Source organism: Rhynchophorus ferrugineus, unplaced genomic scaffold (genome assembly GCF_030347505.1).
Source record: "Rhynchophorus ferrugineus isolate W39M unplaced genomic scaffold, kcgeb_rfMv2 rfM11, whole genome shotgun sequence".
Taxonomy (NCBI): domain Eukaryota; kingdom Metazoa; phylum Arthropoda; class Insecta; order Coleoptera; family Curculionidae; genus Rhynchophorus; species Rhynchophorus ferrugineus.
Genome location: NW_027472590.1, coordinates 18,291,437 through 18,317,046, shown reverse-complemented (window position 1 = coordinate 18,317,046; position 25,610 = coordinate 18,291,437). Strand labels below are relative to the sequence as shown.

At 31.8% G+C, this 25,610-nt stretch overlaps 1 protein-coding gene across 5 annotated transcripts in view; it reads left to right on the top strand.

The window, feature by feature from the left end:
* wgn (Tumor necrosis factor receptor superfamily member wengen) overlaps nt 1–25,610 on the top strand; it is a 240,361-nt gene that overhangs the window by 90,609 nt on the left and 124,142 nt on the right. For all 5 annotated transcript variants that reach the window (XR_013007693.1, XR_013007695.1, XR_013007694.1 and 2 more), the window contains one exon: nt 19,743–20,044. Coding sequence is in view for 2 of the 5 variants with exons in the window: in XM_076417813.1 (XP_076273928.1) it covers nt 19,743–20,044 (302 nt within the window). In the remaining 3 variants the exon portion in view is untranslated. The remainder of the gene's footprint in view (nt 1–19,742; nt 20,045–25,610) is intronic.

Below are 25,610 nucleotides of genomic sequence, written 5' to 3'. Positions count from 1 at the left end.
TTTACGAAGACAAACAATATCATTCCAGATGAGCAATTTGGGTTCCGCGCCAAACATTCAGCCGTTCATTAGGCCCATCGGCTGGCCGCAAAAATCAATTGTGCTTTTAACCGACGTGAAAGACTTGGAGCGGTCTTCTTGGATCTAACCAAAACCTTTGACAGGGTTTGGCATGAAGGCTTAGTGGCGAAATGCATCCGATTAGCTCTACCTGATGACCTAACAGTTCTTATCAAATCATTTCTGTCAGGACGATCGTTCCAGGTGAAGATTAAAGATATTCTCTCTAGCCGGAAAAACATCGACGCAGGAGTTCCACAAGGCTCCCCCTTGGCACCCGCTCTATTTAATATCTTTCCTTCAGATATCCCTAGGAGACCAAAAGTTGAGGCTGCTTTTTACGCAGACGACACTGCTTACTTTGCTTCTTCAAGAGTAGCACCGCACAGCTGAAGCAGACTCCAAAAACAACTCAATGAGACGGTCCAGTGGTTACATTTCTCGAGGTTGCAGGTCAACCCAGAGAAAACCCAGGCCATCTTCTTCCACAAGAAGCGTTTTGCACCGAGCATTTCGCGTCTTAAAATCTAGAACGCCGAAATCCTATGGTCAGGAGAAACTACCTATCTCGGTCTTGTCTTCGATCGCAAATTTAGGTGGAATTCCCACATTCAAGAGTCCCTCCATAAAGGTCAAGTTATTGTTAATTTGCTGTTCCCGCTTATCAACAGGGCCAGCATGCTTCCTCTATCTATAAAATCTCTCCTGTACAAGATGCTGATTCGATCAGTCGTTCTATACGGCTCCAGCGTCTATCTAAAATACGTCTCACCTAGTCAGGTGGAACGTCTTCAAGTCTTTCAAAACAAAATTCTCAAGAGAATAATCAATGCCCCCTGGTTCGTCAGGAACAATCAAATTCATAGAGAAACAGACGTCCCCCAAGTTCACAATTTTATATCCGAGGTTTACTCGAGATATTTCTCCACTCATCGACTCGGACAATAGATGTATTACCGAGCTGGCCGACATTTTAGGCCAATAACTCATTCGGCTCTTCGTAGCCTTATTCTATCACAGCCGACACTACCCCGTCGTGCTCTAACTCCAAATTGTCTCGACCTTCTCCGGCGAGCGATTAACTCATGAACCGCAAGCTGCGTGGTGTGATAACGACGCCACGTCCTTGCCTGGCCTTTGTGCCTTTTAACGGTATCACCGGTTACGGGCACCCTCCTTACTAACAGTAAGTAGTATCAGTTAGGGTCATCGGATCAGCTGATAGGGTGGGGTTTAGTGGGTAGCCCAGAGGCAGTCTCTACATAACCAGTCCAACTCGCTTATTCCTGCGGGTCTTCCCGACCAGGTATCCGTAACAGGATTCCTCTACCCGGTTCCAGGCCAAAAAAAAGCCTGTAATGCATAAAGAATACCAGTATTTAAACTTCATATATTATATATTATATTTGTTATTTTTAATAAGAATTGTTTGATGATGTTTAAAATTCAGAATCGGAAAAAAAATTATATATTGTGGGTAGATTTATTTCTCTCTAACTACTCTAAGATTAAAAACCTTTCAGAAATAAAAATACAATTTCCATAACTAATGAATTCATTAAAACGATAATTAGTCATCATCACTGGAATTGGTTTAGTTTGAAAAATCAGCATCTGCTCGTTGGTTTTCCATAATCCACTTATCCGCTGTGCTCTGTTAGGAGGATCTTTCTGGGATTGTCGCGTAAAATCTGACAAGAAAGTAATCTCACTTACGCTAGTAATCAGGCTGAGTAAGACCGGATATCACCTGGATTGGTTTCTAAGTGAGTCCATGTTAAGCGGAAGATCCGGTGACTAAAAAATCCAAGAGATTAAATCCTTTTTATTTCAATCATACTTCAAACGAAAAACGCGAATTAACCTTCATAGTAGGTTCATAATAGTGGCAAAGAAGGAAAACGTGATGTTTTGGTCACACACATACACGGTGTCAATATCATTTTCACAGATCTTTCGTTACATATAACATCTCCATAACTTCTTCCGCATGATTATATGCGATATGTCATTTCCCGACTTCCTAAATTTATTACGTTTATAAATTATATTAACAAAAGTTCAATATATATATATATATATATATATATTCTATGTCTATATGTACGTTATGATTCAAGTTATTTCTGTGTTACGTTTTTCGTTTGCATTTTCTAAGAAGTTGCACATTATATTTTGGCAATGTAATATCTTCATCATTTATTACAGGATATATAAATCATTTTGGACCATATATGTATGTGTCTATGTCAATGTTAGATATAAATCATAAATATATGACAGGGATAATTTTGCCGTATGCTTCGTATTTTGGAGACATATTAACGTCATCATTTAATTTGCGATACATTTTTTCGATTAGTTTAATCGATTTAAAATAATTCAATAAAACCTGATTATATTATTTGCCTGTTTTGTTGATTTTGTTGTCGAACTACGCGAAAAACCTTCACGGTCCTAACAAAAGATGTCAGAATAATATATTTTCGAGAGAGGGTTTTTTTTGTCCGAGGATAAACTGGTTTGAAACGCTGCCTTTTTTAAATCTTGATGTTCTTATATCCGGATTCTTTACTAAAGCATGAAAGACAGTTTTTATTTATAGCAAAAGTTCATTGGTTTTGCATTGCTAGTTGACATTGAAAGTCGAACTTTACTGAATCAAACATTTTTGGGAATTATTAAAAGTATTAATATACAATTTCTTTTATAATCAATTTAATACAATATTTAAAAAGATTTTGAATAAGAATACTGCTTAAAGACGTATGTAAATAGTACATGTATTTGAACCATGCCTGATTACTGAAGTAACTACCTGGTTACTCCTTGTTGGATTTTATGTTATTTTCTATAGGTCTCCATAAACAATCACTAACATAAACTAAACTCACTCAAAATCTGAGGGCGATTTGAACTTTTTTTCTCTTGAATGACTAATTCACCAATTACTTTGTCCAGTGTCCCATCAGGATGACTACTTTTAGATTTACTATTTAAGTTAATAATAATATACAAGGATTATTTTGATCCATGTAAATTGTTAACTTCTTGTCTTTCTGAATCAGCTGTGAGTGAAACAAAAAACAACGCTGGATATAGCGTACCTATGAAATAATTGATTATAAACTACCGTAAAACTGAATCAATTGAAGTAAACTATATAAAATCAACTTGAAACAACAACTTGAAATGAGACCGTGGTTTTGCAATCAGACATGGAATTAAAAGTGAAGCACTGAATGTACCTAGTGCTATCCCAAAGAGTGAGTTCTTGATCGGTTTATAGTCGGTACTCACAATATTGTAAGTCCCAGTGGGCTTTAATTGATATCTTTTATTAAATCTTTGATCTTAGATCAACTTGGAGTGTCTATCAACTAACCAGTACATTTGTTTAATTTGGAGCCTGATTTGTTTAGCTTTTTATCTGGAGTGATGTTGTCAATGTAACCTACTAACGAGATGAATTCTGCATGAAGAATTGGGCATTTTTCATATCCCAAGTGCTACTAGTTATACTCCAGTCCATTTGTTGATTTTGTGGACCTTTCTGATTTTTCTATTTTAACCTATTTAAAAAATATCGATATATATCGATATATCGATATATATCTCTTCTGAAATCTAATCTCCTCTGAAAAAATATCGAAAAATATCGACTAAAAAAATGTCGATATATCGATATATCGGCCAAAAATATCGATATTTTTTCTGCATTCCTAGTTGGAACCAGATTACCTCTGGCATTTACTGCTTACTTACATATTTTTGGGGCTCCTTATTAAATAAATCTATTTGACATTTCGTTTATGCGAATAACCCTAAGTCGCTTAATTAACTTTAATTACTTACCTTTTTTCACTATTACTATTATTTTACTACTAATATTATTTTACTATTTATTATTACTAACTATTTTTACTTAAGAATATTGTATATTTTATATGGTATTACTTACTTTTGCGATGTACTGAACACTTGAATTAATGAACTACGATTATTGGCGGGAATCTTGAACCTATTCTATGAGGTCAGATCATTATCAATATCAGTCACAGTATCAGCCGATGCTTTTGCCAATTACTTTTCTGGGGTTCTTCAAATTACCACTGCATAATATGCTTTAAAGTCTTATATTTCATGCCAGTTAGTATAATGAATACATATAACTAACTAGAATGATTGAATCTTTAATTTGAAGGTTATATACGTGTAAACTAGTTCCAGATAAACAGATTTAACAAGGTCAACTATTATTCAACTCTGCACATGTACAAATAATCAAAATTGTTTGTTTTTGCTAATTTTTGGTGGTATTTTAAGCTTTTTCCATTTTACTGCGATTTAATGCGTTTTCTAATATCTATCAATAATTGTTTACGTCTATCCAGTCAAAATATAAACTTTTTTTGTGATGTTTTTATGTCATCTTTATATTAATTACATAAACAATTTATGATGGACTAACGGTTCTTGTACATTTTTCTTTAAAAATTACTCTTTGTGATTTAAAAATTATACAAATTATGTTTTTAACAGACAAAAATACTTGAGATTATTGATCGGTCTTCTTTGTTTTTCCTTTTGTGAAAAAAAGCTAGACGTCAAAAAAGTTATTAAAATCAAGAACGGTTTAATCAAACTTTTTGTCTCTATAGATTTTCAGTGATAGTTGATTTTTCTTGAAAAATAGCTTCTAGTTATTAATTAACTTTTTATGTTTAGAACGAAATGGAGCAAACGCTGAACACTAATTAAAATTGATTTCTTATTAAACGAAAGAGAAAAGAGTCGAAAGAAAAACAAGTTAATTAAGTATTATTAAAAGCTAAAATATTGGTAATTAGTGTTCATTAAGAGTTGGCTACGTTTTTATTTTGAATTTTCCTTAAAATAATTTAATATAATATGGTTCGGATAAGTTTACAAAACGCTGCTTTCATTAATTGAGGCTTGGGATATAATATCGAATGAGTTTTGTAAATTATTCTCTTTAATTATCAGAAAATATAAAATTAATTATTATTTAATTTCTGAAGGAATGTAAGACTTGGGTAATGATTCAAGTTTTGTTGATTGCGACTTTTGTGTAATACTTTTGACACAATTGAAGAATATGTATGGTGTGGGCTTATTAGAATGAGGAATATTAAATCTCGACTGTATTCAATGTCAAAAGTATTTCAGATGGGATGTTTCGAAAATTCATTCAAGTTCATGCTTGGCTAAATGGGTACTTTATTCATTTTCCAACTGCCAAAATATATGGTTAATTTTATAGAATAACATATGACAGGGTAGGTATACCATTTGAAAGTCAATCAGGTAAAAATAAAATATAAAAAAAAGAAATAAGGAACTCACTAAAAATTAAAAAATAATCAAACTCATATTTCTAAGACATAAATACGTATAAGGGCAATAAGTATTATTATATGATTTACGTTATATAATATAATCATCCCAGCATATAGATCACTTCAGTAAGTGATCTGCTATACAACTTATAAACTAAATGAAATATTTATAATCTAAATATTTTAGATAATATTCTAGCTTATTTTAAGGTCTCCATTGACTTATTCTAAAGACTATTCTAACTTATTCTAGAGATTATTAAATCTCGCTCTATGATATGTTTTATTGTCTGATATTTCATGCCAGTTTGTATAACGAATCCATATAACTAACTAGAATGATTGAATCTTGAATTTGAAGGTTATATACGTGTAAACTAGTTCCAGATAAACAAATTTAAGAAACTCAACTATTATTCAATTCTGCACATGAAAAATAATCAAAATTGTTTGCTTTTGCTAATTTTTGGTTGTATTTTAGGCTTTTTCCATTTTACTGCGATTTAATGCGTTTTATACTATCTATCAATAATTGTTTACGTCTATCCAATCAAAATATAAACTTTATTCAGATGTTTTTATATCATCTTTATATTAATTAGATAAACAATTTATGATAGACTAACGGTTCTCTTCGTGATTTATAAATTATACAACTAATTAAAATAATTATGTTTTTGACAGACAAAAATACTTGAGATTAATTATTGATCGTTCTTCTCTGTTTTTCCTTTTGTGAAAAAAAGCTAGAGGTCAAAAAAGTTGTTAAAATCAAGAACGGTTTAATCAAACTTTTTGTCTATAGATTTTTAGTGTAAAAATAAAATATTAAAAAAAAGGAACTCACTAAAAATTCAGTTTTCTAACACATAAATAAGTTTATTATCTATGTTATTGTTAGATTTTAATAGGATATCTATGTTAGATTTATAGTACCCCACAGTTCAATACCATAGGTCCAAATGGGCCTAAGTATTAACTTATACAGCATAACCTTCTTATCTAATCATAATTTAGGATTTACGCCCGATTAGCCAAAACATTTGGTTTAATTGTTTGCGTTTTGTCACTATACTTTTTTTCCATGTCAGATGTCGGTCAAAATGCATTCCCATATATTTAACATTGTACGCTTGCGGAAGTTCATAACTATTCAGTTTTACTGAGGGACTTTTTACTGGGGTTTTACTGAGGATTTTGTCTCATTTGCTTTGATACAATTCGACTTTGTTAAGATGAAGTTGGAGGTTTCTTGTGGCTGATATTTGATCCTCGTGTGATGACAAAACCGCTGTATCGTCAGCATATGTTGCAACAGTAGTGTTTCTTGAGGTCGATAGGTCAGCTGTAACAATAGGCCAAGAACATTGCCCTGCAGAACACCCGAATATATTGGGTGTAGGTCAGTGTATTCGTCACCCTGTTTGACAATAAAATGGGGCGTGAAATAGAAAGTGCGCATGGGACGAAAGCTTATTGAAGGCCTGAGAAATAACAAGTAATGCAGAGGAGCTATATTTTTTATCATTTAAGTTTTTGTTAATTTGGTTGACTAATCTATGTATTTGTTTGTTGTTCCGTGTTTATTAATAAAGTCAAATTGATGGTATGGAATAATATTTCTCTCCTCTGTGATTAATTTAAGTATCTTAATGTATAGTTTTTTGAAAGGTTTAGGTATCACAGATAAGAGGAGACGTCTTTTGATTTTTTCGCAGGTTTAAGAATCAAAATGATTTGAGCCACTTTCCAAGTGCTAGGAAAGCAATTAAGTCTTAGCATGGCATTAAATATGAATGTTATTAATTTCACAAGCAGCATCTTTTTTAGCATTGATTTCTTTAAGTATTGTTTGTTTTACTTCATGAACGGTACATTTCTTATGTGGCCGATCCAAAATGTAGATTAAATCATGAAATATTAAATAGAAAGTATGTGCAAATTGCAGTCTCTTTCCAACTCTCGATTTTTAATGAAATTTTAATAAATTACGCATTAAATTTACCCATGAATTTCTTTACGATTAGTATATAATTATTTGATTGACTGGATTTTATTTTAATGCTCATATGTTACAGAATTATGAATATATAGAAGAGCATCTCCCATCTTTCTGCATCCGCTGCGTGCCTAGCAATTTCAGTGGGAAATTTAAAAGGTTGCATCCAATAGTATTAAGAAATTTCAAAATATTTATAAAAATACTTTATTTAAATTTTAAAATTAGTTCAATTCTACAGTAAGATTACATGAATTATACAATTTGAAATATAACATTTTTTTCATTACCACATTACTATTTAATTTTAAATCGAAATATACAGATTTTCGGGTTGAATGACAATAAATATAAAGTTATGTAAACGAGATCCTCGAGTGAACAGCATTGCAAAATGTTTCTATTTGTATTGTTACTTACAAATTAAACAATTTGTATTCGAAATCTTATTTGCTATTAACTATTAACTTATTTCGAAACGTACTGAGATTTACTGACATAGAATATGATTAGGATCTTTACTTATACCAGCTAAAGACGTAACGGTTACTTATAGTTGCACTTACTTCTTGATCTGTTTGATCGTTGATCTGATTCCAATTTTGGCGAATAATATTGATTCCATTTCGCTTGGTGCAGGTAAAGATGTGTGAACAAACTCAAGTTAAGTATTTTAATTCAATTCGTCATAATGAAAGACTATTTAAATTACAAGTAGGAGTAGCATGTTATGTTGAGCACTGCTCATATAAATTTAGGTCTATTTTACATATATGTCTCCAACTTAATTCCTTAAACAATAATTTGTAGATATGTTAACTATCATTAATATTATAAACTAGTGTGTACAAAATTATATTAAATGACTATATTATAAATTATATTATAATTTTAGAAAACAAATTCAGTCACCAAAAATGTTTAGTTAGCTGGAACAAAGACCATTTCTTTATGCTATACTAGTAAATTAATTTACAGAAAATAATATTAAATAACTAAAATTGCTGAATACAAAAATGCCTTAAAATTTTAGCAGATATAAAAAACAAGTTCTTTGTCCAAAGTAGGACGAGAAATAAAAGCAATTTCTGCTGTTATTTTCGCTCTTATACCGTTAGCCGTGTAGTTGTGAATTCGGAAAGCTTAGACGTGATCATATTTTAATGCTCTTACAGCATTTCTATAAAAAAATCTCGATTGCATTTGTTTGTTATCTGTTTCCAAGTTCCCCAACTGCGTTTGAGTTTTTCCCTGGCGCTCGGTCAATATTTATCCGACCGATTAAAATTTGCGATAGACCATCGATTATTTTGACTCCTTCTTCCCAATTTTAGACAATCTAAAGTAAATATTTTAGACTGGCCGACGGAAAATTACCTTGGGCGAAAAAAAAGGCGAAACCTATAAAGAAAATTGTTTATTTTTCCGACGGCTCTCCGTTTTGAATTAATGATATTAGCGAGGAGTCAGACGGCCCATATCAAATAAAATTTTAAGTTTGTTCTGGTTTACGTCTAATCTGTTATATCAGGTTCGTCTGTGATGATCCGTGCACACTTGGATTATATAAGTTTTTTTTTCTCGTGAACTTAAATAAACACGGTTTAACATCTGTTGTTTCGTCGTTTTATATCCAGATTGTTAGATGGGTAAATATAAGTTGATGTAGTGTTTGATGGACGAGACTCAACAACTCATTGTTTGGATTAGATATTTTATATTCATTTCGTGACTCTTTCAGCTTAACATTTTTTTAATTATTATTCTCATGTTGTAATATGGTATAACAGGTCAATTGAAAGGTCCCCGGTCTACTTTAGTAAAACACTTTTTTTTGGCAAAATTCGTTTTTTTATTCAACATAATTCCCTTCAATGGCGATACCCTGATTATAGCGACCCTCCAACTTTTCGATACCATTTTTGTAGTACGATTTGTCCTTTGCTTCAAAATAGGCCTCAGTTTCGGCGATCACCTCTTCATTCGATGAAAATTTCTTCCCAGTGAGTATTCTTTTGCGACCTGAGAACAGGAAATAGTCGCTGGGAGCCAGATCTGGAAAATACGGTGAATGAGGAAGTAATTCGAAGCCCAATTCATGGATTTTTGCCACCGTTTTCACTAACTTGTGACATGGTGCATTGTCTTGGTGAAGCAGCACTTTCTTTTTTTTTAAATGCGGCCGTTTTTGGGCGATTTCGTTTTTCAAACGGGCCAATAACGCTCTATAATAGTTGCTGCTGATGGTCCTTCCTTTTTCATGAAAATTTTTCCATGTGCATACCAAAATACAGACACCATAACCTTGCCAGTCGACTGCTGCGTTTTCCCACGCTTTCGAGCGGGTTCATCGTGTACAGTCCACTCGGATGATGGTCGATTGGACTTCGGAGTGAAATGATGGAGCCATGTCCATATTGACCCAAAAACTCGTTTTAATTACGCTTGATCATCTTCAAATACTGCTCAGAATCATCAACTCGTCGTTGTTTTTGGTCAAAAGTGAGCTCGCGCGGCTCACTTTGCACAGAGCTTTCTCATTCCCAAATATTGAATGATATGATGTACACGTTCAGTTGATATCTTTAGAGTGTCTGCTATTTCATTCAATTTCAATTTACGGTCATTCAAAATCATTTTGTGGATTTTTTAAATATTTCGTCTGTAATGACCTTTTCTGGGCGTCCACTGCGTTCACCGTCTTCGGTGCTTATTTCATCACGTTTAAACTTAGCATATAAATCCTTGATGGTTGATTTTCCTGGGGCAGTATCCGGAAACTCGGCATCAAGCTAAGTTTTTGCTTCAACTGTATTTTTTCCCTTCCAAAAGCAATATTTTATCAACACGCGAAATTCCTTTTTATCCATTTTATTCACAATAACAAAAGTTGCTTCACTCACAATGCTATTGACAAACTAATGATCCAACAGCTGTCAAATTTATACACGCATCTTTTGAGAGTTAGGGCTAACTAAGAAACATATGGATCTAATTCTAGTAGCGCCGTCTATGTGGCAAGCCAGGGACTTGTTTTACCTTGACCTGTTTTACTATATATTAAGTGATTGCATGTATTTTGATCAACGATATCTATTGACGAAAATGGGAAGTGTCAGTTAATAAACTGAACTAAATTTTAAATTAGATGGATTCTACTGAAAATTGGAATTAATATTTCTGTCAAATGCACACACGTAAATTGCGGCGGCGATATATATATATATATATATATATATATATATATATATATATATATTCCATTCAAATGTGTGCTTATGAATTGCTTTTGTTTTTTCGAGCTGTGATATGAGTAATACGAAGACTAATTTTAACGGAAAAAAGGAGAAATAAATATGATGGGATCTACTCTGTTATGAAGTTCATTTCTTTTAAGAATTATAAAGATTTACGTTAAAACATGGTGATGCGTGACATGGTGATTCACTCATGATTTTATGGGTATATTTTATGTATACAGGATAGTATCCTACTTTATTAACCGACTTCGAAAAAGAGGAGGTTCGGCTGTATAATTTTTTTTTTGTTAATGTATCTTTGCCGATTTCTCCGTCAATTGTGGGTCGATTTTCAAAATGATTTTTTTTTATTTGAAAGAGTGTAATTCCGAGGTGGTTTCGTTGTTTCTTTATTAACACTAAAAAGAGAAAAATAAAATATTTTTATAAAAAAATTGAACCGATATCAAAAAATTAATAAGGAACTCGCTAAAAATAAAAAATATTCAGACTTACATTTTTTAATACCACAAATATTTTAAAATAAAACATGAATATAATAATCGCTCTAATAACTAAATAAACTATTATTTACTACACGTATTTCATATTCTCCTATAGACACACAATTTAGTTTAATACATGCCTAAACCTATTTATCTATTTACAATATTATTTTAACTAATACCAACAGACTCCTTTGAAGTCGGTGCCGCGCCCAAACAATACAGAAATAATAATATAATTTAGGTACATACACAAAAATTATATTAATAACAAAACAAATCTAAATTAATATCATTGTTTAAGTTCGGCACCGACTTCAAAGCAGTCTGTTGGTAATAGTTAAAATAATATTGTAAATAGAACGTTTAGCTGCCAATAGCTTGGCCGATTGCTGATTTTTGGGCCTTTTGTCTTTTTTTTTGAACTACATGTGTTTGTTTTTCAATAAGGTAAAGGCATCAAACATTCATCAAAATTATATCAGGGGTTAGCATAAAAATAGTTAGAGCTAAAACGAAACGAAAATATTGTAAATAATAAAATTGCCATGACAATCGACAGTCAGACATACAACAGAGAGACAAGACAACAGATGAGGAGTTTTACTGTTCAATATAATGTTTCTGTAATATTTTATATGAGTATATACATGAGTTTCTTATGCCAGAATTTATCGAATGCTTACGCTATGTCAAAGAATATGTCTGAGCAAGCATTTTTATCTTTGTTAGCTTTTTAAATAATGTCTGCGATTCTATATACCTGATCAAGCATTCATAAAACCAAACTGCTGCAAATTCTGCTGAAACTTTGTAAGATTAGTTCTAACCTTTTCTTTACAGGTGGTTTTCAAATACTTTGGATATTACTGATAGCAACGGAATTAGTCGATAAGATTTTACTTCATTGATAGTGGACGTTGAAGTCGCTAGATAATGGTAACAAAAACAGCGAAGTGATTTATAAATATACAGATGGACATTATTTTATTCTGAAAGATATCCTTTCAAGGTGAGGGGTATGTTGCGTCTTTATATGTAAAGATTCTTTTATTATATATGATTTACACGCCGAGGGGCAATATTTCTTTCATTCATTTACAAATTCGTCAGTTAATTGGCACCAATATCCAATTAACTTTTAATTAATTATCTCCCAATGAGTTAATTACCACAACATTTTAAAATATTCTACTGATGACTTTCTTCACTGCTTACAATGACCAAACTTGTTGATTTTCTTGTTTCCAGTCCACAACGAAAATAAGCCACTTGATTTCCAACTACAAAATATCGGACCAATACCCCAAATCTATTGTTTTTTTTATAACTATATCTTCGCAATATTCACAATTGCATCCGGCTCGAAGGACCAATTTGTTGGGGCGTTTAACCCGCGATTTCGGTTCACCAAATAATATACTGTATTTTAAACTGTTTATGGACTTTATTCACTTATTTTAGTTTGTACAGTCTACATATGTTACCTTAAACGCTTACATTCTTGTTCTATATTTACAATGCTTACAGTTTACCCGCTTATATTCAACCTGTACCTAACTTTATAAATGTCAAACATTACGACTAATTATGTCAAGGACATCCGAACTATCTTACCCATCGAAGAAAGAAATATTGCCTATCGACGTGTAAATCATATATAATAAAAGCGTCTTTACATATAAAGATGCAACAGGGAGATTTTCCAGGTTTTCGAGTCATAATAACTTTAGCCATTTCCGAATATCCGGGACATGTTTTAATTGGTATGTTGTATTATTTTCTCGATTATTAAGACACAGTCTGATGCGCTATTTACATATATGTACAATATCAAAATCGTTTTAACCATAATAACACTGTGCCCTCGATATATATTAAATAAATAAATAAATAAATCAATAAATATGTATATTAAATATATATATATATATATATATATATATATATGTATATATATATACATATATATAATATAAAACAAAATATTAAAGACCTAGAACTAATAGAAATTGAATGTTAATTCTGATTCTACAAATTTGACGATTAATTAATTTCTTATGATTACTAATGATATTACATTAAGTGTGATTCTGTGAGAAGCCTTGAACTGTATTGTGAATTAGATTTAAGACTCTGTAAACGATCGTTGTTGTTAATCTGGCACGATACCAATCCGTTTCGTTCTAAACCAATTTATCGCACGACCTGTTTCAAATATTATCCAGACGTAGTTATGTCAGACGAAACGCGTTAAACCGCGAACAAAACGCGATATCCCGGTCTTGCTCTCTCGCCTTGCCAGAGATCTTTTACCACGCAATTCATTTACTACGGGAGACATGGTCGTTTTTCTGATAGTGGAACGGAGCCGCCGAGGAAATCTCGACGATGCGATGTTCCCGCACTTAGCTTATTGCTTGAATGGAGATTGCTGGACTTTATTTAATATATATCGAGGGCACAGTGTTATTATGGTTAAAATGGTTTTGATAATGTAGATATTTGTTGATTAATTATGATAAATCTTATTTAATTTAATATATAATTTTATAACTTAACTTATATATAACTTATATAATAGTCTTTAAGGCTGCATTCTCTTGATTTCTCATGTTGACAATATTTATGGGCTGGAATTTTTTAAGTTATATAACTTAAAAAGTCTATGAATAGAAGAAGGTCTGCTCAGCTATATTATTGGACGTATCGCAAGCCTTCAGCTGCCAAAGCAATACGTTGAACTCCTCGTAAATCGCAGCCAAGATATTTAGAGTTAAACAAGACCAAGCTTACTCAACAATGGAAGAAACAAAAGACGGCAGTGTTTTGGGTCTTACTTTTTACCTACTCTTTATATGTGACGTACAACAAGTAGAAAATATTATTACGGCTTCATTTGCTGATGACACTGCGATACTTGCTATTGGAAACAATAGCGAAGAAACAACCAGCAAAGGTCAACATGGAAGTAGTAATGTAAATAAGTTGACTCAGACATGGAGAGTAAAAGTCAACAAGAATAAATCAGTGTATATTGGATTCACTTATAATCAAACTGTTCATATACCAATAAATATAAATAATACTATTATCCCATATATTAACAATGTTAAGCACCTTGACATGAATCTTGACGAAAAACTTCGTTGGAAGCAGAATATCAGAAAGAAAAGAAAAGAACTCGAATTATAATATAAAATATATATTGGTTATATAATGAGTTGCTGCCATACAAACAGTTACTAAAGCCTATATGGATTTATGGATCATTTATGGGGATGTTCTACGAACTATGTAGGCTCCACATAACATAATACAAGTATTTCAGAATATAGCCCAGAGAAGTATTATAAATGCATCTAGATGCTACAGGAACAATCAATTACACCGAGGCATTCGGACTCCAATTGTTATAGAAGAAATTCAGAGATTCGCAACAAGACACGGGTAAACACTCCACTCCCATGTTAACATCGAAGTGTTGCAACTATTGAAGAACCTTGAACTGATACGTAGACTCAAGAGATCTAAATCATGTAAATTTGTGCTGTTGTGAACATTGAAAAGGGCTAGTAACTTTTATTTTATTAGGAACTAAATATGGATCAATGAGTTTTTCCAGATAAGTACATAGTTTTAAGACAAATTACTTCTTTTGCAAAATTAAAATTATATCTCTCGATGATAACTCGTTGTGGTTGGGGATTTCTACATCTACAATATTCGGGTAGAATTTTTGAGCGACATCCGTGATTCAAAAACACATATTATCATAATCTTTTAAGCTATAGGAAATAAAACTAAGAGGATTTTGACGTTTTACCTAAAGCCCTACACCCAAATCTGTTTATATTTTATGGGCGAAATCGAACAACAAAAAGGTATCCTGTTATAGAGTCTGCTTTTCACAGTCCACAAGCTAATTGTAAGAAAACAAGCGGCTGACTTTGCTGTTGGTTTGCAAGTCTGAGGAAAAATCTACTGCAGCTATATATTATAAAACAAGTAAGACAGTTACACCATAGATGAGGAAATCCTAAGTATGAATATGCAATAGATATTTCTGATGAAGATCGTTGAGTTATTCCTCGCTATCAACCATTTTAATAACCAATATTAGTATTGACAAATTATCCAGCTAAGTTCATTTCTACTTGAAAAATATACCCCATGTTTGAAAACTGGGGTCGGTCCATAATAAATATAAAACAATTATTTAAGTATTAAATGTCATTAAGTCGGTATTTTAATAAGGTAGCCCACAAGAGTTAATTGCAATTTATGAAATTCTTCAATAATTCAAGTTAAGTTCCTACAATTTCCTTTAAAATTAATTTAAAGAAATAATATTATGAATTATAACGTTACACTTTTTTCCATATTTTACTCGTAAGAATTTTCCTTAAAAGTTGAACTTGACACAGCGGCTAATTTCTTAATCCCTTCCCTTGTTGCCATTAAAGACATTACAGTATCTGTGTTTGGTCGATTGCTATTCTTTATTTTCTAAATTTTTAAGGACAGTAACTATTCTCTCGACCCATAATATTTAATATTAGGATTTTTTTATGTTTAAACGAAACAAGACAATAATATATGTATGTATATGTTGCTTCTTCTTCTAATTGTGTTTTGAAGCTAGTAGGTGTTATTTGCGATATCTTAAGTATTGAAGTTGCCTCGAAAATTCGAAACAGTTATAAAACAAAGCTGCAAACTTACAAGAACTTCAAAACTTATTTGTACATGCTATATTAAGTCAGAAATATTTTTGACAATATTCTAACACTGACTATATATATATATATATATATATATATATATATATATATATATATATATATATATATATATATATATATACCAACTAAACTTAACTAATTCAACAATGAAGCAATGATATTAAATCATCAATATTGACTATTTAAAATATACTTAGATATTCTCAAATTTAAACATGTTTTGTAGATAATTATATCTAGAAAGAAGCCGACAATCTTTAAAAAAATATCTACATGACTATTAAAATTAAAATAGACACTGAAAGATTTGCATAAATCACAAACAATTAGAATTAATGGGTATAATGCCTTTATTGTTAACGAGCGGGCTGTAATATTTTTGAGAAAATATCCGAGAGTTCTACATGAATGTAAATTGGGTTTATGCGATTCATGCACGTCATGTGAATTCAGTCTTCGCATAATGACGAATTTTTCGAGATTATTTTGGATTGGTATATAAAAATATAATATTGTCTAAATTATAGTAAATCAGCTGTTAATGCCAATTACATCGTTAGCAACTTCTTGTCAACTGTTTGAATTAGAAAGACCTCCAACATGCACGCAAAGGAAGCGAGAGTTGTTAAAACGGTTTACAACTGTTTTTATAACAGATGAGAGCGTCTGTGTAAAACCTAAGCAGTTGGAAAAATATACATTGTTTTGTCTTCTACCAGTTACTTGCCATTATTTGCCAAAATAAAATGAACACATGAGCGAAAGTGTAAAAGAGTTTGTCTATTTTCATCCTTTTGACTAAAACATATCCGGAATGTTTCAAAACTTGCTGTTATTATGATTCCGAAACCTGTAAAACCACTAAATGAAGTAAAATTTGATGGGTCAATTTTATTGCTACCAATGGTATCCAAAGTATTTGAAAAACTTTTATTAAAAAGGTTAAGAATAATCCTATATAGAAAGAACATAATACCTGTACATCAGTTTGGTTTGATGAGCAATCAATCGACAATTGGCCAGGTTATGTTAGGAGAAAAAAGTTTGCTAAACAACTTCTTGGATGTAACGAAAACATTCCAGATTGTTTATAGTTAAGCAAGAAAAAGCGTACTCAACAATGAAATGAACAAAAGCAGGTGTACCGCAACGCAATGTTTTGGGTCCTCTTCCTTATTTACTCTATACATGTGAAATTCCACAAATAGAAAATGTTACTATGGCTACGCTTGCCATATAATATTACCATACTTGATATTTGCAGTAGCGAAGAATCAATCAGAAAACTGCAACGCGCAAGCTATATAAATAAGTAGACCCAGACTACCTGAGAATACATCTACAAACAAACTGATCATATACGAAAAAATGTAAATAATATTATTGCATATAGTAACAATGTAACAGTCTCTTGAGATGAACTGAAAGTACAATACAAAAATGTATTGGTTATTTGGAAGAAAATCTAAATTATCCGTATATAATAAGTTTTATAATAAGCTGCTGTACAAGAAGTTACTAAAACCTATATGGTCCTATGGAGTTCAGATATGGGGATGTTCTGCGATAAATAATATGAACATAATACAACTATATCCGAATAAAGTCTTGAGAACTACTATACGCCCGGATACTACAGGAACAATTGCTTACACCGAGATCTTCGGATACCAGCTGTCTCAAACGAAATTAAGATATTCGTAACAAGACATGAGAGAAAAACTACACTCCCACTTGAGTGTTATAACTTGAAGAACTGACTTAGGAGAATCAAATCATGTAACTGTAGTTGTGTGTAGTGAAGTGCAATAATTAGTAAAAACACTCAAAAGTGCTACTAACTTTTATTTTATTATATATTAAGTAAGGGGCTGGATACCAACATCCTATATCTCCAACAGGTTCTTCGGAATTAAACAAGGTAATGAATATTCTAAGAAGAGAAGAACATGCAGAAGTGATCCAAGGTAGCGTACCTAACCCTATACTTTATCTGATCTATACCAGTTACGAGAAAATTATGACAGGTACGTTTACGGAAATAAAGTCTTAATTCGTAGAAAGTGCAGAAAGTATAGAAAGAAATTGTAAGTGAGTCAGCAACGACTAATAATAATATATGAATAAATAAGATACCAGTTTCTTTTCTTGATAAGTAAATTTTTTATAGTTAATTGAAATAATTAAGCTTGTTATGTTATATTGTTCGTTAACATTTTTCATTTTCTGTTGAGATTCGCAGAGCTCAAAAAACTATCCCTAATATCTATGAATTGTTAATACCAATCCTGATATTGATTTAACTTATGTATTCAAGTGATTTTTGCAACTATAAACCCGTTTTTGTAAATGTCTGTTTAATAATACCTTAATAGAATATTGTGTTATTTCTTCATTCGTCAAGAAAGTTACAAACAAATTGCCAAGTAATAAAAGGAGTTCTGTTTTGTGTCGCGTTTTCTTCGCGTCAATTTTACAACTGTTGTTGGCGTTGCATGCCGAAGACATTTTTGTAGTTTGTTTATTTATAAAACCCAATATGCCTTTAAATTTTACGGTCCGTACGTGCTTTTCTTGTCACGTGGGGACATTACGCAATACCCTACCGCTTTTTAGTTATTCTGCTCAATAACATATTTCAAAATAGGTTCTGGTAATTTGTAAAACATAATTAATAAATCTTTTCTATAAATAATTATATATAAAAAAATTATAATATAAAAAAAATAAATGTTTAAAATACCTTATAATTTGGTTCCATTTTACTATCCAAATAAATATAAATAGAGTCATATAGTACAACTGTACTCAATTTGTAGTAAATTGCTATCAAAATAAAAGATTTAATTGATCGTAAAAACACACTTATTCTAATGCAACAAACCTTTGTCAGTAATAACAAAACATAAATATTTAATAATTTTTTTTTCAATATAAGTCTCCTTTTTCCAATGAGGTTTTATCTGGACCGGACCAACAGTTTAACGTGTGCTCCAAACCACGGTCCTTGGCATTAAGCTTACCGGCTAGTGGCTAAATTAGAGATTATTCCAGAAGACATCCGGTCTTACCCAGCCTGGTTACTGACGTGACTGGGATGATTATTCCTTGTCCGATTTTCCACTGTTGCCTATAAAGACATTAACAATTACAGTCACAAACATAAAGTACATCCATGCCCTAGTAGGATTCGAATTAGGAACCCGTGACGATCGCAACAGTAGGAGGACCGTCCTGTCACCTTGATCTCTGCGTAAATGAAGTCGACAATAATAATTTTTATTTTTATTAAAACTTAATCATGCGGACACTTTCCTACCGGTGAGAGTAAGTTGTGCTTTGTGGTCTTTGGTGTGCTGAAACGTAGTGTACGCAGAGACGATAAAATGTACTCACTTTGGAAACTATACATAACAGGTTAATTGAAAAGTCCCCGGCCTGACACATATATGGCGCTACTAGAATTAAATCCATATGTTTTTTTATTTAACCCTAACCCTCAAAAGATGCGTGTATAAATTTGACAGCTGTCGAATCATCAGTTTGTGAATTTTAGCATTTTGAGTGAAGCAACTTTTGTTATTGTGAAAAAAATTTACAAAAACAATATTGTGGTTTAAATATGTATGCCTTTGTGAGAGAAGGCTGTGACATGATACACTTGCTCAGAGGTCAAATGAAAACTAAATACGACAGGTTTAGACGATTTGTCAACTGCGCCATTACGTCATTTTGCTTACTAGTTGGGTGAAGTTATCCCACATGACTCTAACCATTATTTGTGTTTAAAGTTCAAAAATATTTGTCTAATTCATGTTTTTTTCTTGTTCCAGGTGATGAGATATGCATCTGCATCTTACCTAATCTTATTAGCCGCCATTATTTCATCGGTTCTTGCCCAGATTTGCCCAGACAAGCAGTACTATAACGCGACAGAACAACGTTGTACGAATTGCTCGGAATGTTCTCAAGGTGACGTCGTCCTGAGACCATGCGAATTGTTCAGCGACACCGTTTGCGGACCTATCAGTGCACTAAGTGAATTGTTCGTCAGCGCAAACCATCACAGACACCATCATGAACGGCATCGTCACGAGAGACATCGGAAGGTCGGGAATGGCGATAATGAAAATAGGTAAGATATTTTTTTTATGTATGTTCTTGTAGTTAAAAGTATTATAGCTTAATAGAAGTATTTTTACATAATACTAGCGGACATTGTCCAGTTGCCCTGTGGCATTTTGAATACCATCAGGCCTCTAAATTAATTTTAAAGGATTTAAAATAGATGGTGTTACTTTCTTTCAAATCGCACCGGGTGCATTTGTGAATTATGCCTCAAGCCTTAGATAATCTAGATTGAAGCCTCATTGATAGACTAAAGTATTTAGTATTTATAGACTGAAGTATTTTTTTATTAATCTCGTCTCTCGTATTAGAACGTCAACAATCTGCCCGTGGGCAATACGTATTATATGATTTCAGTTATATAATATAATATAACTATCCTGACATGTAGTATCACTTTAGTAAGTGATCTACTGTACTACTTATAATCTAAATCTTATTCTAGATACTATTATAACTTATTTTATAAAGTCTATCCTAACTTATTCTAAAAACTATTCTAGCTTATTCTAGAGATTATTAAATGTCACTCTATGTGTCTATTAATCAGTTCATATAGCAGTTTGGGTTTCAGCGTACGCACTTCATATCATCCTGCACATTTAACTGTTTGACGAGTGCAAGCCCAAGCTATTTGCGTTTTGTTACTATATGTTTTTTTCATGTGAAACGTCGATCGAAATGCTTTTCCAGATATATAACATTGTCTGGGACATGTTCTTCTATAGAGGGTGAGTGTCACATGGGTAGATTTTGTCTCATTTGCTTTGATACGCCACGTTTTCAACCACAATTCGACTTTGTTAAGATGAAGTTGGAGGTTTCTTGTTGCTGATATTGGATACTCGTGTGATGATAAAACCACTGTATCGTCAGCATATGTTGCAACATTAATGTTTCTTGAGGTCGGTAGATCAGCTGTATACAATAGATATAACAATGGGCCAAGAACACTGCCCTGCAGAACACCCGAATATATTGGGTGTATCGTCAACTATGAACAATTTTTTTTTTACTTTTTTACTTCAGTTGAAGGCGAATTGAAATTGTAGAAGAAGGCGACTGAATGTCACCGAATGTTGTGTGTAGCTTATGACAATTGTGCTTCAGCGATTTCTATATGTCCATACTGGTTTTAACATTTTAAAAGTGGCGATTTTGACATCGCAATCAACTAATTTGAAGATAAAGGCGACTGAAGGTCTGTGTGAAACTTGTGGTAACCGTGCTACATCCATTCCTACATGTGAATATTGGTTTTGACGTCTTAAATTTAGTGATTTTGATACCAAAGGCAAACAGCGTTCTGGACAGTCAAAAAAAAAGAAGACGAGGATTTGAAGACATTACTTGATGACACTATCAGTGGGGATCGCTATCAACTACATTTAATGCGCTTGAGTCCAGCATTGCGCGAAAAATGGCCGGAATACAAACAAAGACACAATAAAGTCTAGATGACAATGTTCAATGGGAAGTCTACCCGCCGTATTCTCCAGACCTTGCTCCTTATGGTATCAATTTTTCACAATAACACATCAAATTAAAAAAATCATTTAAGATTAATTTATAGGCCATATGTATTAATTATGCTATACTTTGCTCCTTATGATAGCAAATTTTCACAATAACACATCAAATTTAAAAAATCCTTTAAGATTAATTTATAGGCCATATGTATTAATTATCGCTTATTCTTGGAAATTATTGACCATTATAAATAGGAAATAGTTTAATATCAATCAAATATATTAGTTTCCGACTGCTTCTTGTTAAGAAAGAGATGTTGCATTTTAATTTCCCTTCTTTTTTACATTAATATATTTTCATTATTCAAGTGTAAAAATGTTCTCAGATCAATCAGATTTGATATTAAGGTCTCATCAACAGAATTTAATATCCAATCTGTATACAATTCCGACATTGACTACTGATTTCTTATCATTTCCATCAGCTGCAAAGGATATCTTACTATTAATTGCAATTATAAAATAGATCTAGTTGGTCAGCAAAATATACCATATCGTGGATAAATTTGATTTTGCTGGCCGACGGTTAATTAAATACTCAAATATTATCGTCATTTTTATTTTTCAATCAAATATCAGAAAATGACTTCCATATAAACATTTTTTGAATTGCGGAAGTACGTTAAAACTTGATTTAGGCTTTATGTGACAGCAACCAGGTTAATGTTTTTTTCTAAGTTAACTGTCGTCAAAATTGAAGGAAGGCCGTCTTTAAGATAAACTAAAGATAATTATTGTTTTTGTTATTTGAGGGCAATAACATTTCATAGATTAGTCTTAATTGTTGTAATTATTTATTTTATCGTAGGAAGCTTGTTTCTTTGTTTATATTTTAGTTAAATCCGATTTTTACTTCATCGTGTAATGTATTATAAGATTGAAATATTTTTGGATACTGAGCACTACTAGCATACATTCAATATTTATAATTTTGTAGATTACAAGCCCGTCCTCACAAATAGATTTTAATAAGTAAGCTCTTTGATTTTTGATCAACTTGGGAGTAACTTCCGAATAACCAGTACAGTTGCTAGAATTTAATTAAATACTCAAATCAATTGCTCTGTTTTTTTGTCTAATAAGATGATTCTAATTTAATTATTATCAAGATGAGTGCCGAGGTATTTAGCTGAGTTCTCTTGAGGAATCGGGAATTCGTCAAGTGATGCAGTAATAGTAAAATGCAAAATTAGCTACCCTGGAGAACTCCAATCTAAATACGTTTGAATGTTGAGAGAGACCCTTCATGCGATATTTTACATTTTGTTTCGAAAAACATAGATCTCGATTTCTCAGATGTTTTAAGCATAATTATTTGTGCCTCCTTGAAACATTCCGGGACATAATTCAGTAGTAAACTCTTCGCGGCAGCTCTTTCAATAAACCAGGTGAAATCTAATTAATTCCAGAAGCCTTCTTAGGATCGAGGTTATCAATTTGTGTGGCAACTTACATTGGAGAGAATGTATAGCTACATCGGGCTGATAAACAGGAATTGTATCCATTGTAGATTCTCTATCATTTGGTTAGAATACGTTAGCTGAATGTTGTGCGAATAATTCAGTTTTTTAGTCGTTGCGCCAAACCCGTTCATTTAGATCATTTTTAATAGATGCCACTCTGTAACTGAACTTTTAAATATGCGAGTTGCTTCCCATAGCAAGTAATCTTTGTCTGTTTTCAGACTTAATTCACTTATATATTTTTCAAAGCAGTTCTGCTCATATTCTTTAATCTTTTGATTTTTTGAGTTATTAATTCTATTAAACGGGCTAATTAAATGTAAGTGAAGATTGTATTAAGCATATCCAATATAAGATTTAAAAATAAAATGAAAATTGTTATGTAAATAGTTGCGTTAGATCCAAAATATGTATATAAAAAGCACATACATCTGTATATTTTTATTATAACTATAATATATATTCGCTTTGTATAATAAAATTTTAATTTTAGTGATTTTAAAATTTTCTCCGCTCTTTTATTTGCGATTTTTGATACACTTATTTATTTCTTCAGTAATACGGTATTTTTGGATGATTTTAATAGCGATGTAAAATATACATAAAAAACTGTAGACGATGTAGTAATCTTTATTAAGAGTGTTAAGTTTTAATTAAGCTATTATAAGGAACATATATGTTTCACAGCTAAGTCATATAAAATGTCTGTAATCATTTGTTAACATCATTATATTAAGAGCATTATATCAAGGTATTAAATCAATTCGCCGTATCGATTCCCGTTTCATATTGTTATTTCACAATTAAATAATTTTGATGAAAAATAATTCAGATATGAAGGCTTACTCACTTAATTTTTTCCACTGATCCCCTGTAATTTTGAAATGAATGTACATAGAAGCATCGACATGCTTCCGTGTCAGCGAGTATAGCGCAAGCAGCACTACTAAATTATACAATTGGTGCATTTCAACGTTTTATATTAATGAACACGTAAATAATAGAAATAGCTACTGTAGTGCAACTAATCTGTTACAAATAACAAAAAGTCCTTCATTCTTCAAATGCTCCTTTTGTGAAAATGGGCTTTGTAAATAAAGTTAACGTTTGGATCATATTATTTAAGAAATAGGTTTACAAATCGTTTATTTTGGTTTACCTTTTCCCATCAATTGTTTAAAATATCTTCTTTTGAGACACCCCATATAAGTGTAACATAAATCCATATTGTACTTTATAGAATGTAATGCCTTTGCTTAAAAAAGGAATGAATACAAAATGTATATAATGAGAAATATATTAGATAATACTTATCATGTAATTAAAGAGTTATATTTATATTAGAAGTAATATAATACAGGAACTAAAACCATAAGTAATAACTATAGTTTTAATTGAATTCAGCATGAAGCATGAATCAGAAGTGTACATCAGTTAGAATTGGCAGCATATGTCGTTCTGACAGTCGTTCTGAGTTCACTTTTGACAGCTATTAATTATCACATTCAAATAAATAAAATTAGTATAAGCTTATTAGGTGAACAAACATTTTATATTTGGTATACACAGATGACTTGCAGGATAGTAGGTTCATGAAAAATAGATTAGATAGGAGAATCTCATTGTTCACATACGAATGTTAATTATTTGGAATAATTTTAACTTATAATTAATAAATTTAACTTAATTCAAATGCTTTTACTGGATACAAAATCAATACAAATAATATTTCTCAAACAATAAAACAATGATTTTTTAAATTAATTTCTTAGAACTGCAACAATCTTTCCATGAAATATAAGTATTTTTAATGATTTTCGTTATACTATATTACTATATACATGTAGAAGATCGCTTCATCAAGTGATTTGCTATACAGACTTATAATCTAAATCTTATTTGAAGGACTATTATATCTCACTCTACGCACTTGATTGTCATCGCTCACATTTTACTATCTGACAAGTGCATTGCGATGCATTAATAGTCTTTCTGTATTTTGCACTAATACTTTTAATCACATTTGTTATGGGTTCAAAGGGGATATCGCGCTGAATTAGTTTGCTGGAGATGTAATATGGGGCATCGACGATGACTCGCAACACTTTGTTTTGGAATATCTGAAGCATAGCTTTGTTATATTTGCTACTAGTACCCTACGGTTCAATACCATAAATATAAGTATTGACTTATAGAGCTAAACCTGGTTATTTAAGGATAATTTAGATTTACGCTCTACTAGCCAATATATTTGGTTTAGTTTAAGCTCAAGTGGTTTGCGTTTTGCCACTATACGTTTTCCCATGTTAAGCATCGATCAAAATGCAATCTCAGATATTTAACATTGTCTGCTTGTGCGAGTACATAATTATTACTTTTTACTGGGGGACAAGTTTTTACAAAGGGTGAACGACACATGGGTAGATTTTGTTTCATTTGCTTTGATACTCTATGTTTTCAACCACAATTCGACTATATTTAGATGAAGCTGGAGTGTCTTGTGGCTGATATTAGATCCTCGTGCGACGATAAAACCGCTGTACGTCGGCTTATGCAACAGTAGTATTTCTTGAGGTCGGTA